General features: G+C 47.7%; 1 protein-coding gene across 2 annotated transcripts in view; it reads left to right on the top strand.

Annotated features, from left to right (window-relative positions):
• The window catches only part of LOC144596712 (kinesin-like protein KIF13B), a 180,729-nt gene that overhangs the window by 120,722 nt on the left and 44,601 nt on the right, over window positions 1-15,406 (top strand). For both annotated transcript variants that reach the window (XM_078405429.1, XM_078405428.1), the window contains exons 21-26: window positions 2,803-2,943; window positions 3,845-4,018; window positions 10,042-10,199; window positions 11,162-11,294; window positions 14,005-14,151; window positions 14,569-14,598. In XM_078405429.1, coding sequence (XP_078261555.1) covers window positions 2,803-2,943; window positions 3,845-4,018; window positions 10,042-10,199; window positions 11,162-11,294; window positions 14,005-14,151; window positions 14,569-14,598 — 783 coding nt within the window. The remainder of the gene's footprint in view (window positions 1-2,802; window positions 2,944-3,844; window positions 4,019-10,041; window positions 10,200-11,161; window positions 11,295-14,004; window positions 14,152-14,568; window positions 14,599-15,406) is intronic.

Below are 15,406 nucleotides of genomic sequence, written 5' to 3'. Positions count from 1 at the left end.
ATCAAGTTTTCACCATGAGTTGCGTTACCTATTCATATCAGTGGATCATTTTGTAACATTTAGAATTGGAGTGCAGTTTTATTTTTAGCCTGATCTACATTTTTTCAGTTAAATGGAGGAATGGCTTTGGTATCTGTTTAGTATAACTGATTACATGGAACATTCCTACATGATAACCACTAGCCTGTAATCGGAAGTGCTAAAAGCTATCTGCAATGCTATTTTAATCTAGTAACTGATAAATCTACAAAAGTCATACGACAGTTGCGTACCAGATGCCTGGAAGGAAGGTCAGTGTCACTGTGTGGCTTGACTATTCTGATTTCACCCTTGCACAAATGTTCATTATTTTTCACAAATGGTTATATTGACGAATAGTCTCTGAATATGGCTATCATCTTGCTATCTTCACTGCCAGAATGTGTCAATCTTCACTGCCAGAAATTGTCGTGAAGGATTACTGGGTTAAACCATTTTGGCTGTTCTTGGTCAACATAGAAACATAGAAAAAAGGTGCAGGAGGAGGCCATTTGGCCTTTCGAGCCAGCACCGCCATTCATTGTGATCATGGCTGATCATCTACAATCAGTAACCCGTGCCTGCCTTCTCCCAATATCCCTTGATTCCACTAGCCCCTAGAGCTCTAACTAACTCTCTTTTAAATTCATCCAGTGAATTGGCCTCCACTGCCTTCTGTGGCAGAGAATTCCACAAATTCACAACTCTGGGTGAAACCGTTTCTTCTCACCTCATTTTTAAATGGCCTCCCCTTTATTCTTAGACTGTGTCCCCTGGTTCTGGACTCCCCCAACATTGGGAACATTTTTCCTGCATCTAGCTTGTCTAGTCCTTTTATGATTTTATATGTCTCTCTAAGATCCCCTCTCATCCTTCTAAACTCCAGTGAATACAAGCCTAGTCTTTCCAATCTTTCCTCATATGACAGTCCCTCCATCCCAGGGGTTAACCTCGTGAACCTACGCTGCACTGCCTCAATAGCAAGGACGTCCTTCCTCAAATTAGGAGACCAAAACTGCACACAATTCTCCAGATGTGGTCTCACCAAGGCCCTATACAACTGCAGAAGGACTTCTTTGCTCAAATCTTCTCGTTATGAAGGCCCACATGCCATTGGCTTTCTTCACTGCCTGCTGTACCTGCACGCTTACTTTCACTGACTGGTGCACAAGGACACCAAGGTCTCGTTGCACTTCCCCTTACCTAATCTGACACCATTGAAATAATAATCTGCCTCCTTATTTTTGCTGTCAAAGTGGATAACCTCACATTTATCTACATTATACTGCATCTGCCATATATCTGCCCACTCACTCAACCTGTCCAAATCACCCTGCAACCTCCTAACATCCTCTTCGCAGTTCACACTGCCACCCAGCTTTGTGTCATCTGCAAACTTGCTACTGTTACTTCTAATTCCATCATCCAAATCATTAATATATACTAGACCAAGTGGACTCGTTGCCCAAACCTCGCCTGCATTCTCCTCCCCCTCCCCCTCCCCTTCCTCCCTCCCCTCTCCCCCCTTCCTCCTTCCCCTCTCCCCCCTCCCCCACTCCCCCTCCCCCTCCCCCACTCCCCCTCCCCCACTCCCCCTCCCCCACTCCCCCTCCCCACTCCCCCCCCATTCCCCTCCCCCATTCCCCCTTCCCCCATTTCCCTCTCCCCATTCCCCCCTCCCCCCCTCTCCCCTCCCCATTCCCCCATTTCCCCTCCCTCCCTCCCTCCCTCCCTCCCTCCCTCCCTCCCTCCCTCCCTCCCTCCCTCCCTCCCTCCCTCCCTCCCTCCCTCCCTCCCTCCCTCCCTCCCTCCCTCCCTCCCTCCCTCCCTCCCTCCCTCCCTCCCTCCCTCCCTCCCTCCCTGTCCCCCTCCCTGTCCCCCTCCCTGTCCCCCTCCCTGTCCCCCTCCCTCCCTCCCTGTCCCCCTCCCTGTCCCCCTCCCTGTCCCCCTCCCTCCCTCCCTCCCTGTCCCCCTCCCTGTCCCCCTCCCTGTCCCCCTCCCTCCCTGTCCCCCTCCCTGTCCCCCTCCCTGTCCCCCTCCCTGTCCCCCTCCCTGTCCCCCTCTCTGTCCCCCTCCCTCCTTTCCCCCTCCCTCCCACTGCCCTCATCCCCACTCCCTCCTCCCCTCTCCCTCTACCCCCACCTCCCCTCTCCCTCCACCCCCCTCCTCACCCCTCCCCCTTTCAGTTCAACCCCCCCTTATCCTCCCTCCTTCCCCCCTCCTCCCTCCCTCCCTCCCTCCCTCGGAGGTAGATTTAAACTTTAAAATGTGAATAACTTTAAAAAGATAACACCGATTTCAATGAAACTTCTTCCATTAGCACCAAAGAGACAATGGTGAGTAAGTTGGGCCTAAAATTGTCGCGCTATCGTGTACCATTTTGGCTCTAGTTCAGGAACAAACAAACAAACAAACGAGAGTTTTAGTATATAGATTGTAAATAGTTGCGGCCCCAGCACCGAGCCTTGCGGCACTCCACTCTCCACTGCCTGCCATTCAGAAAAGGACCCGTTTATTCCTACTCTTTGATTCATGTCTTTGCAAAACATGTAGCAGCATAATTTTTTCCGCAGTATGCAATTATTGGAGATGCTTTGAGAGAGAGACTGTTGTTAAACAAAAACACCCAGCCTAAAGTGACAAATGCTCAACACCATTAACGAGGGGAAATTCATCCAAAGTTGCCCTTTTGGTTTGTGTATGTTAATTGCATGTAAATTTTAGTGAATGTGGAGAGAATTTTGTGGCAGTTGGCTGAGCTGTATTATTTGTCTTTACTTTAAGGTTGCAGGACGTCTCCATGTAGAAGTGGTGCGAACAAGTGGTGACTTCAACGATCACATTGCTGGTGGAGATGATGCATTGGATGACAGAAATGAAAGTGAATTGCAGGAGAAGGAAACGTCACAAAGTTTCACCTGCAGAGTACGTGTCACTCAGTGCAGGGTTTCCAGTCTGTGGCTGTAAATCGCTTCATATGGGACATTGCAGTCTGAAAATTGACTGAGATCTGTATTGTAGGTGAAGCAATTATTATTGCTGTAACAAAATGAAGAACCAGAATAAATTACATTACGGACACTTACTCCACTTTGGAAAATGAACTTTCATGATTTGGCAACCCTTTTCGATCCTTGGATTACTTATTAATATTGTCACGGAGGTTGGTCAAGGTGAAAATACAGTGTTATATAGTAAACACACTAGGTTTACTCAGACTTAGTGGAAGAAGGCAGAATATAAATAATTCAATCATGTGGGTTTATTACACAGCAACCAGAGACCATTTAGATCTTCGCCATTCAGTGGATGAGAGAGTGTGAGCTATAATCTACTTCCATTTGCCCTCTTTGCTTGTTCCTCTTAATTCTATAACAAGCTTTTTTTGTGATAACTAACTGGTGTACACTTAGGCATTTGAAATCTGCATTCACCTTTGATAATGTGAATAGCCTTATTCACTGACAGGAAGATCAAGAAGAAATGTGGATATTGATGAAGAAGCATGTAATTTGTTATTGCTTATCCCTCTTCTTTTGCACTCCCTTTTCAAAATAATCACAGTTTAATTAAGGTGTCCCAAAGTTTTTTTTATTGCCTGTCCTACTCTAATGCCCAGACTCCATATGGGTTAAAGAATTTCTTGATTAAAAGGCATTTTGGCCTGTTTGAAATATTTGCTTATGCATCCCCTTATCAGTTATGGACTGGTTGATATTATTTTGCAAATCTTAGTCGATCCTGTATCTTTGAATAATGTGTGCTAAATAAGTATAACTGTAAACATCCAAATTTATATGATTCTTCGACTACTTTTCTCCACCAGATAAAAATTCTTCAAGCAACAGGCTTGCCTCGACATCTGTCAAACTTTGTTTTCTGCCAGTACACCTTCTGGGAAGTGGCTGAACCAATCATGGTTGCACCAGAGGTGGATCCATCCTCTTCAACCCATACTGGCAAGGATCCGGAGTGCATGGTTGTTTTTGACCACTGTAAGGTAAGAGGCTCATTGGACTCTAATTCACATCTTGGTTTTATTGGGGAGTTTTAAGATTGAAAGAAAAATTGTTTGAATTTGAGTTTAGTTTGAGTTTAGGTTAGTTTATTGTCATGTGTACCGAGGTACAGTAAAAAGCTTTTATGGCGTGCCAACCAGTCATCAGAAAGACAATACATGATTACAATTGTGCCATGCAGTGAACAGATACATGATAAAGGGAATAACGCGATAGTCGCCTAGACTTAACTATGAAATAATTCAAAAAGCACAAGACTCAGTTAAAACTTTTTACTTTTACATCAATGTGGGAGAAGACCCAGAGACCCGAGTGTACTGTCGTTCACTCAGGCGCCTGCTTCCGTCCTCTCAAAGAATACACAGATTACAGGTAGTATTTATACAGCTCAAAGCAGCACAAATCACATTCAGTCATTTTTCACGGTGTAGCGTGTTGATAAAGGCAAGGAGCCAGGTATTTTGGGAAGGTATATTTATTGGTTCGTGGGTCTCAGACGGGTCTAGTCTGCCGGAATGGCTTGGCGCCCAAACCTTGTCCTTTTATACCTGAGTCCAGGACCGCCTCCCGGGACTGGTCCATTCCCGTGCCGAGGGGTCGGTAGTAGTATGGCCCGACCCTTGGGAGCCGCCACAGTACCCCCCCCCAGATCCGGAGGCACGAAACGCACTGGTGGTCGCACAACCCGACCGGACCGCGTACGGTAATCGGTTGACAGAGGGGCCGGCGGAGGCACAGTTGGAGAGACAGGCGGTGGGACCCGCAAAGGGGGGCGACCTCGTGGCCGAGGCTGGGCCACCCGTACCGGTTGGTCGATGTCTAAGTGGGCCGGCTTCAGGCGGTCAATTGACACGGCCTCCGGCCGGCCCCCCATGTCCAAAACAAAGGTTGTCTGCCCGTGCTCCAGCACCCGGTACGGGCCTTCATACGGCCTCTGGAGTGGCGCCTGGTGGGCGTCACGGCGCAGGAACACAAAGGCGCAGTCCTGGAGGGCCGATGGCACGTAAGGGCGGAATGTCCCATGGCGGGACGTCGGCACGGGTGCGAGCTTGCCAACTCGCTCTCGGAGGCGATGTAGGGTGGATGAGGGCGGTTCCTCTCGCCCCGGCAACGAGGGCACGAACTCCCCGGGCACCGTGAGCGGAGACCCGTAGACGAGCTCCGCTGAGGATGAAGCCAGGTCTTCCTTGGGGGCAGTCCGGATGCCCAGCAAAACCCATGGTAGCTCGTCCATCCAGTCGGGGCCGGCGAGTCGCGCCTTCAGCGCTGCCTTCAGCTGCCGGTGGAACCTCTCCACCAAGCCGTTTGCCTGCGGGTGATAGGCCGTGGCGTGGTGCAGCCGCACGCCCAACAGGTGGGCCATGGCCGACCACAGCTCGGAGGTGAACTGTGGCCCCCGGTCCGATGAGATGACCACCGGCACACCAAAGCGAGCAATCCAGTGCGCGGCCAACGCACGAGCGCATGTGGCTGTAGATGTATCAGCCAGTGGTATGGCCTCCGGCCACCGCGTGAAGCGGTCCACCACCGTGAAGAGGTGGGTGATGCCCCGGGACGGCGGGAGCGGGCCCACAATGTCCACGTGCAGGTGGTCGAAACGGCGGCAGGGTAGACCGATCCCTTGGAGTGGCGCCCGGACGTGGCGTTGAATTTTCGACGTCTGGCACGGAATGCAGGTGCGGGCCCATTGGCCAACCTGCTTGCGCAGACCATGCCACATGAACCGCGCAGCTACCAAGGAGATCGTTGCCCGGATGGATGGGTGAGCCAGCCCGTGGACCACGTCGAACACCCTCCTGCGCCACGCGGCCGGGACGATGGGGCGCGGCTGACCTGCCGACACATCGCAAAGTATCGTCGTCGCTCCGGGGCCGAGGGGAACATCCTCAAGGCGGAGGCCAGAGATGGCAGTCCGGTAGGCGGGCATCTCCCCGTCCGTTAGTTGGGCCTCCGCCAGGGCAGAATAATCAATGCCGGGTGCCACTTCTAACACGGCATTGATGGCGGGGCGAGACAATGCGTCGGCCACCCGGTTTTCCTTCCCCTCGATAAAGCGGATGGAGGTGGTAAATTCGGATATGTAGGCCAACTGGCGCTGCTGTCGGGCGGACCATGGGTCGGAGACCTTTGCCAGGGCGAAAGTGAGCGGCTTGTGGTCCGTGTAAGCGGTGAACGGGCGGCCCTCCAGAAAATAGCGGAAGTGACGAACGGCCAGGTACAGGGCGAGGAGCTCGCGGTCGAAAGCGCTGTACTTCTTCTGGGCGTTGTCGAGGTGCCGGCTGAAGAAGGCCAGGGGGCGCCACCCCCCGTCCGTGAGTTGCTCCAGTACGCCACCAACCGCCAACTCTGAGGCGTCCACCGTAAGGGCTGTCGGGGCATCCTCCCGTGGGTGAACAAGCAGCACAGCCAGAGCCAGGGCCTCCTTCGCGCCGTCAAAGGCTGCTACGGCCTCGTCGGTCCACACGACGGTCTTACGCTTGCCCGCCAGCAGCTCGTATAGCGGCCGCATGATGTGGGCCGCGGATGGCAGGAACCGGTGATAAAATGCCACCATGCCGACGAACTCCTGCAGGCCACGCACCGAGGACGGACGGGGAAACCGGCGGATGGCGTCTACTTTGTCCGGCAGGGGAACCGCTCCTTGCGAGGACACACGGTGGCCGAGAAAGTCGATGGTGGCCACGCCAAAGCGGCACTTGGCGAGGTTTATGGCCAACCCGTGTTCGCTGAGCCGCTGGAAAAGCTGCCGGAGGTGAGCACAGTGCTCCTGCCGCGAGCGGCTGGCTACCAAGATGTCGTCGAGGTAGACGAACAGGAAATCCAACCCGCGACAAACGCCGTTCATTAATCGTTGGAATGACTGGGCGGCGTTCTTGAGGCCGAACGGCATCCGTACGAACTCGTAGAGTCCGAACGGCGTGATGATTGCCGTCTTGGGTACATCCTCCGGGTGGACCGGGATCTGGTTGTAACCTCGCACCAGATCCACCTTTGAAAATATCGTGGCCCCAGCCAAATGGGCGTTGAAGTCCTGGATGTGGGGCACGGGGTATCGGTCCTCGGCGGTAGCGACGTTCAGCCGCCGATAATCCCCGCAAGGCCTCCAGCCCCCGTTTGCCTTGGGGACCATGTGGAGTGGAGATGCCCATGGGCTGTTGGAAGGGCGGACGATCCCCAAGGACTCCATCGTACGGAACTCCTGTCGTGCCAGGCGTAGTTTCTCAGGCGGGAGTCGGCGTGCTCGTGCGTGGAGGGGTGGGCCGGTAGTCGTGATGTAATGGTACACCCCATGCTTGGGGGTCGATGACCGGAATTGCGGGGCCATAATATCCGGAAAGTCCGCCAGCACCCGAGCGAAATGGGAGTCCACGGACGACAGCGGGCGTATAACGGGGTCATTCAGCCGCAACGCGATGGGCTCCATCGTGGCGGAGTGGACCAAGCGCTGCTGCCTGACGTCCACGAGGAGAGAATGAGCCCGCAGAAAGTCGGCCCCGAGCAACGGCTGGGAGACGTCGGCGATCGTAAACAGCCACGTAAAATGACTGGCGCCGAAAACGATGTGGACCGTGCGGACGCCATACGTCTGGATAATGCTCCCATTTGCCGCGGTGAGGATGGGCCCCCGCTTCCCAGAACGAATGTCCAGCGGCGAAGGGGGCAGGACGCTCAGCTCCGCCCCGGTATCCACGAGGAAGCGGCTCCCGGACCGCCGATCCCAGGCGAAGAGGCGGTGAATCTGGCCGGCCACCGCAGGGACTATTGGTAGCCGGCCCCGGCGTTTCCCGGAAATGTGCACGGCTGGCGGCATTGTCGGGCTGCCGCACCCCAGCGCTGGTGGTAATAACACCAGTACCTCTTGCTGGTGCTGGCTGGAGCCTGCTGATGTGGGACTGCAGGTGCACGACCCGCAATGGCCACCGGGGGCGATCTCGCAGGCCTCCGAGACGTAGCTGTCACTCCTTCCACAGCTCCCCCGCCCGACCGGAGAAAATCGGGCGCTTCTCGAGTGACGTTTAGCGCACTGACGTCATCACGGCGCGCCGCCCACAGCGCGTCCGCGCGCCTGCCGAGGGCCCGGGTGTCTTCCCAGGAGACGTCGGTGAGCTGCAGGCGAATGTCGGCCGGCAGCAGGTGCAGGTATGTATACTCGAACATCAGGCACGGTCTGTGCCCGTCGAGCAGCGCGACCATCTCCTTCAGGAGGCTAGATGGGCGCCGGTCACCGAGGCCTGGCATGTGGAGGAGCCTTTCGGCCCGCTCCATTCGGGTTAGCCCGTAGGTTTGGAGCAGCAGCTCCTTAAGGGCTTTATATTTACCGTCGGCCGGTGGGTCCTGGAGGAACTCCGTTACCTCTTCGGCCGCGTCCTGGTCAAGGGCTCCCACCAGGTGGAAAAACCGGGTGTCATCCCTTGTGATGCCCTTCAGCTGGAACTGGGCCTCCGCTTGGTAAAACCAAATGCGAGCCCGGGTGGTCCAGAAGGTCGGGAGCTTGATTCCTACCGCGTCGACAGCTGGGGCCTGGTCGGTCTGCGAGCCGGACGGGCGGTCGAATTCTGTTTCTTCGTCCATCCTAATGAATGGACCGTCGAGGTCACCAATGTAGCGTGTTGATAAAGGCAAGGAGCCAGGTATTTTGGGAAGGTATATTTATTGGTTCGTGGGTCTCAGACGGGTCTAGTCTGCCGGAATGGCTTGGCGCCCAAACCTTGTCCTTTTATACCTGAGTCCAGGACCGCCTCCCGGGACTGGTCCATTCCCGTGCCGAGGGGTCGGTAGTAGTATGGCCCGACCCTTGGGAGCCGCCACAACGGTTACATGCCATAAGCCAGTCTTAACAAAAACATAGTAGAGTTCCTTTAATTGTGTTAGGGAGTCAAACAGGAGTAAAGAGGAGTTGCACAGCTAATATGATTAGAGAGGCACCATAGGATTTAGTTCAGAACATTGGAATTCCCAGTCCCCGATAAACCCTGAAAAACAACTTCTTATCTGCAGGTGTCTGGTACCGTGAAGGCTGACTTTGCAAAGGCCTGTTTTTAGTATAATAGCATATTCATCTTAAAATGTCTGCCATAGTCATCACAAAATATCTTCCACAGAATTAACCCTTACAGTAGTGCAAGGTAAAGTCTGATCAAAGGTAGTCCGAGGGTCTCCAATAAGGTAGGTAGTAGTTCAGGACTGCTCTCTAGTTGTTGTTGGTAAGATTTTTTTGATGTGGATTTTGAAAATCCCACCGATCTATCGATACTTTGCTGAGAAACTGATATGGATTGGAGAGATTTCCTCATATTTACAGTTAATATCAATTGTGATACATTTGCTTTCTCGTGCAAAATCTTAGTTCTTTGGAGGGTACATATCAGTGGAAACGATTGGCATCAAAACATTGACGCATCATCTCGAATGCTGAAATTGCACAGCAAGACTGTGAACATCTGAAGGAAATGAGTTGTTGTTTTCAGTGTATATAGATGCTCCTCGACTTACGATATTTTGACTTTACGATGGTGCAAAAGCGATACACATTCAGTAGAAACCGTACTTCGAATTTTGAATTTTGATCTTTTCCCGGGCTAGCGATATGCGATACGATGATCCTGGGCAACGGCAGCGAGCCGCAGCTCCCAGTCAGCCACACGATCAGGTGTATTAAATGCATTTTCGACCTAAGATATTTTCGATTTACAATGGGTTTATCGGAACGTAACCCCATCGTAAGTCGAGGAGCATCTGTATTAAAAATTGAGCAGCACCAGAAATAGAAACTTGTCTTTTCAATTATACTTAAATACCGCGATAGTGAAGGCTATTTTTATTAATTTTTTTACTGCATTTGTGATTTTACTTTTATCAGTTAATCACTGTTAAAAACACGCTCTAAGCTTAATTTTCACAAATTCTCTACTAGTAAACATGTGAACAATTTCCTTGCGAAAGGTTGTCTGCCCTGTTGGCACATTACATTAATGCATAATTACTTTCTGTTGCATTTTATCAGGAATTCTCAGTCAGTGTTTCTGAGGATCTGTTGGAATATCTCTCTGAAGGAGCATTGGCATTCCAAGTCTATGGACATAAATCATGTGATCCTCGAAAAACCTATTCCATATGGGACTTGGGAATAATACAAGCCAAAACACGATCGCTGCGGGACAGGTGATTATTTAGGGTTTAACTATCAATTTTCATTAGGATGTTGTAAAGTATGATACTGCAATCAGACAAGAACTGGTTTCCACTCTTCCCTTGGCATCTACTTGTTCATTATTTTGATATTGGTTTAATTTTGTCCCTTTCATACTGTCTGCAGCAGTTACTTGGTTTGCTCATCATTTCTTCTTTTGAATTTATCGTTATTGTTCATCAATTGTTCATTTAATGCCTTTCTAAAAATATCTATTTTATGTCTACTTCAATGTTACACAATTACTTAGAGCAGAAATTTGAATAGTGCAATACAACCTAAAAGTAATCTTCAATTCCTTTACTCGTTTGCTGAAGCTATTTCGCGTAACATTATAAAATCAACCATTATCTGTTTGGTCAGTTAGGCTTTTTCTGTCTTTTTTATAACAACATACTGCTCCAAGTTATTCGGTTGATACATCATTCCTAAGCAATTGCTTGACCAAAGATTGGTATTAAAACGTACACTACGAGAAAACATTTTTATTAAATTGAGAAAGAAATGTGCATTACACTCCATTGACAGGGCTATATTATACAAAAAAACAGCATTGCAGTTTTGAGGAACATGCCACAAGAAGACATTCAGCCTTTTGTGGACGGACTTGCGCATGTGGATTGGGTTATAAAATGCATTGTTAATTGTAAAGCACTGATATCAATGCATTAACAACTTTTTGCAGAAGTGTTAGCTTGTTCAAATGTAACTTAAAAAGCTAATGTCTTTATTTTCTAGTCAATCACAAAAAGTGAGAATACCAATATAATAAACAGTGCATGTTTTTAAAACCAAAACCAATGAAAATGTTTGAAAAACTCCCCCTTCATAAAGAATTATTTTAAAAAATAGCATAATTCATTATCTACTTGAGTGAGCATTGAGTTGATCAATAATTAGTGTGTAATTTAAAAAAAAATGTATTCATTAACAGGTGGAGTGAGGTGATGCGGAAGGTGGAGCTCTGGATCCAGATCTTGGAGCTGAATGAGAATGGGGAGTATGTTCCTGTGGAGGTAACGTCCTCCAAAGATGTTTCCACAGGTGGCATTTTTCAATTACGTCAGGTAATCATAAGAGTCATTGCAATGTAACCAGTCGAGCATATGTTGGAAGTTTCAAATGCTTTTGCACCTTGGTGTTGTGGTGATGAAATAGAGGTATCCAATCTGAAAGAAATATATACTGTGTGCAAATGTTGCTGATTTCAGTTGGATATTTTGTTTCTCTCAATGTGCACATTTCCAACGTTCTCTCTCAATAAACCACACTGGTGAGGTAAGTTGGTCATTCTAAAGGAATTTCCCATCAACTGAAGATGTAGTCAAATGTTGACTGATCAAGAAAGAGTGACAATCTCATTTGCTTGAACCATTTTAGTGAATCAGTTAAGTTTTCACAGCAATAAAATAGCTTCTGATCGTTCTCTGATAAGAGCCACATGTTGCCAGGTTTTTCATTAGGTTCAGATTACTTTTCAAATACAAAAATCCTAGATTGCTGCGTTTTTATTGGCGTTCAAATTTATTTCCTGTAACATCTTACTAAGTTTCTTGCCAATCTCAAAATTTAAAAGAAAAATTTCTAAATTGTTCATTGTCCCAGACTGTATGATCTTGTGAAAAGCCTGTAGTTTCCTGATTTCTCTTAGCTCAAACTTTTGCCACCAGGTCTCAAGCTCGTGGCTCCTCTTAGCATAGTTATGCAACATGGGAACAGGCCCTTCGGCCCAACTCATCCACGTTAACCAAAGTGTTCTCTTGAGCTAGTCCTATTTGCCTGCATTTGGATTGTATCCCTGTAAATCTTGTGTAGGTGTCCAAATATCTTTTAAACATCATAATTGTACCCTTCTCTACCACTTCCTCTAGCAGTTTGTTCCATATATACATTGCCCACTGAGTGGAAATGCTTTTCAGGTTCCCTTTTAAATCTTTTCTCTGTTAACTTATACCTGTGTCCTCTATTTTTAGACTCCCCTACCGTGGCGAAACGACTGTGACAATCCATTTTGATTAAGCCTCTGATTTTAGAAACCTCCATTAGAACACATCTTTGTGTCTCTGTTAATTGTAATGTGTCTCAATACTGTGTACAAATGCTGATTTGCATTGGATCTCTGAGTCTGTTATTGTAATTGCGCAATATCATATCTTCCAATTCTGAGCTTAAGAGCACTTAAATCCTTTCCATCGGATGCAACATAAAAAAGTAATTGTTGGACTTTTTAACCTTCATCCCATTTTAAAATACATAACTAAAGTTCACAGTTAAGTATCTGATGTTTTCAGTTGATTCAAGGTTTCAAGGTCAGTTTATTGTCACGTAACAATTAAGGTACAGTGAAATTTGAGTTACCATACAGCCATACTAAGTGAAAAGCAACAAGACACAGAGCAAAATAAAATAAAAGTTAACATAAACATCCACCACATCCCCATATTCCTCACTGTAATGGAAGGGAAAAGTCCAAGCTTCTCCCTCTTTATTCTCCCGCAGTAGGAGCTGTCGAACCATCCGCAATCGGGGGCATCAAAGCCGCAGCTGGTGATCCGAAGCCCTCGCGTGGGGGTGATCAAAACTCCCTCGTTGGGACGTTTGAAACTCTATGCGGCTTGGAGCTCCCGAATCGGTCTCTAATCAGGGATCGCGGGCTCCATGGTGTTAAAGTCCACAGGAGCTTTTCACAGTCGATCCCCGGCAAAGGGATCACAAGCTCCACGATGGCAAGTCCACGCCGCGCCCGCGGTTGAAGTGCAGGTCGGTCTCCAGGGACGGCCGTGCCACTCCACGATGTTAGGCCGCAGTGGGGACGGAGATACGATATGGAAAAAAATCCCATCTCCTTCGAGGTAAGAGATTGAAAAAAGTTTCCCCAAGCCCCCCCCCACATAAAACAAGGAACACTAAAACATACTCTTTAACAAATACTTAAAATACCAAATAACAGAAGAAAGGACAGACAGACTGTTGGCGAGGCTGCCACTTGCTGGCGCCACCCGGTGGATCTTTTAATGATCTTTTAATGAAAGCTTATTTTCAACAGCATTTTGAGAGTGGCATTGCACATGTCACGGCTCCCTTAGGTGCCAAAGTGAGACATTTTGAATTAAAATGAAAAAACCCTGCAGATATTAGAAACCCGAAACATAAAATGATAGAATAAACTCAGCAGGTCAGGCAGCATCTGTTGAAACAAAAGCTGTCAACGTTTCGGGTCTGTGGACTAACAACTGCTCAGAACTGGGAAAGAGAGATGCAAATTAGATGTCAGAAGGAGCAAAAGTGATGGAAGTTTGTATAGAACAAAGAGTATGTGGTAAGATAAATTAAAATGGTAGTAATTATCTGCAAATAAAGCTTAGTCTGTGTAGTGAGTTGTTAATGGCAAGGTAGAAAGGGTCGACCTGGCAGCTCAATTTATGCAAGTGGGATAAAAAAAACTGAACCAATATGATATGAAAATGAAAAAAGTTGGTAAAACTAGGCACGTCAGGAAACATCTGCGGAAACTGAAACAATTAACACGTGCTAAGGAACCCTTTGTCAGACCTGAGACAAAGGTAAATAAGTTAATCTCGTTCGCGATGAAATGTGAGTGAAATCAAGGAAATTTTCTGAATTATCTTGACTGCAACTGAATTATCCTTTTTATGCCTGATGGTCATACATGAATTTGAAATATGACTGATGGAAAAGTATTGGCTTCTGTCCATATTTTTGAGAATGAGCAGCATTTCAACATTTATAACAATAAGGCGATCCTATCCCCTGCAGGGTCAGTCTCGACGTGTGCAAGTGGAGGTGCGGTCAGTTCAAGACTCTGGGACACTGCCTTTGATTGCTGAAGACGTATTGTCTATTGCTGTGGGATGTGTCAAAATGAGACCTGCTCGGACTCAAAAATATCAAGATACCCACTTGGTAAGATCGGATGTAGCAATGTTAAATCAATGAGTTGAGGTTGATACAGAAGGGGTATAGAGGTTAGTTTTAAAGTTTCATTGTGAAAACAACTGATTGTCTGCCATAACTGTACTTAATAAATTTAGACCCTGTCGTAGAGAATCTCCGTTTCATACGTTAACTCTGCTGCTGATTTTGTTCCCGTTTCTGTCTCGTTTCTAACTGCATTCTGTGAATGTCAAATCTATCCGATATTATGAGCCCTAAAAACTGCCCATTCTATTTCCAGTAGATTTGACATTGCACTTATTCTTCCAGCTATGATTTTCAGATATATTGGTCTCATAACTTTATCCTAAATTGCTTATTCAAGTAGTAGTATGCATACCTCAAGTAAATGAGCAATTCTTTGAAATTTAATTTTGTTTTGAACAGGAAGAAGAGGATGATATGGACAGTTATCAGGTATGGTTTGGTTGTTCTTAAATTCTACTTAGTGTTGCTTTTATTTCATGCTAACCTTTCTCATCTGCCAACTGCATTAGTTATGTGATTCTCTCAGTATCCATTAATGAATTCACCCCTAGCATTTGAGTTTAAGGCTGCTGCTTGCCAAATTGAAACGTGAAGTACTGTTCCTGAAACTTGTATTGAACTTCAGTAAAACATTGTAGGAAGCAGAAGATAAATGTGGGAGTTGGGCAGAGAACTAAAGTGATGGTGGTTGGATGCTTGAATCACCCTTGTGCACTAAACAGAATTATTCCACTCATTCAATCTCTGTTCTTTCCATTCCCATGTAGAGGTGACTGCATCTTAACAAGTGAATGTAAAATATTAACTTGAAAGATATCCAAGTAAATTGCTAATCTACTCTGAGAGTGTGAGATTCTAAAATGTAGGAAGATGGTAGGTCATTGAGTCATAGAGTGATACAGTGTGGAAACAGGCCCTTTGGCCCAATTTGCCCACACCGGCCAACATGTCCCAGCTACACTAGTCCCACCTGCCCGTGTTTGGTCCATATCCCTCCAAACCTGTTCTATCCATGTATCTGTCTAACTGCTTCTTAAACGTTGGGATAGTCCCAGCCTCAACTACCTCCTCGGGCAGCTTATTCCATACACGGCACTGTGGCGGAGCTGTACGGAGTTTGTACGATCTCCCCGTGACCTGCGAAGGTTTTCTCCGAGATCATCGGTTTCCTCCCACACTGCAAAGACGTACAGGTATGTAGGTTAATTGGCTGGGCAAATGTAAAAAAAAAAAAAAT

This window comes from Rhinoraja longicauda, chromosome 9 (genome assembly GCF_053455715.1).
Source record: "Rhinoraja longicauda isolate Sanriku21f chromosome 9, sRhiLon1.1, whole genome shotgun sequence".
Classification (NCBI taxonomy): Eukaryota; Metazoa; Chordata; class Chondrichthyes; order Rajiformes; family Arhynchobatidae; genus Rhinoraja; species Rhinoraja longicauda.
This window is presented reverse-complemented; position numbering and strand designations above follow the sequence as displayed.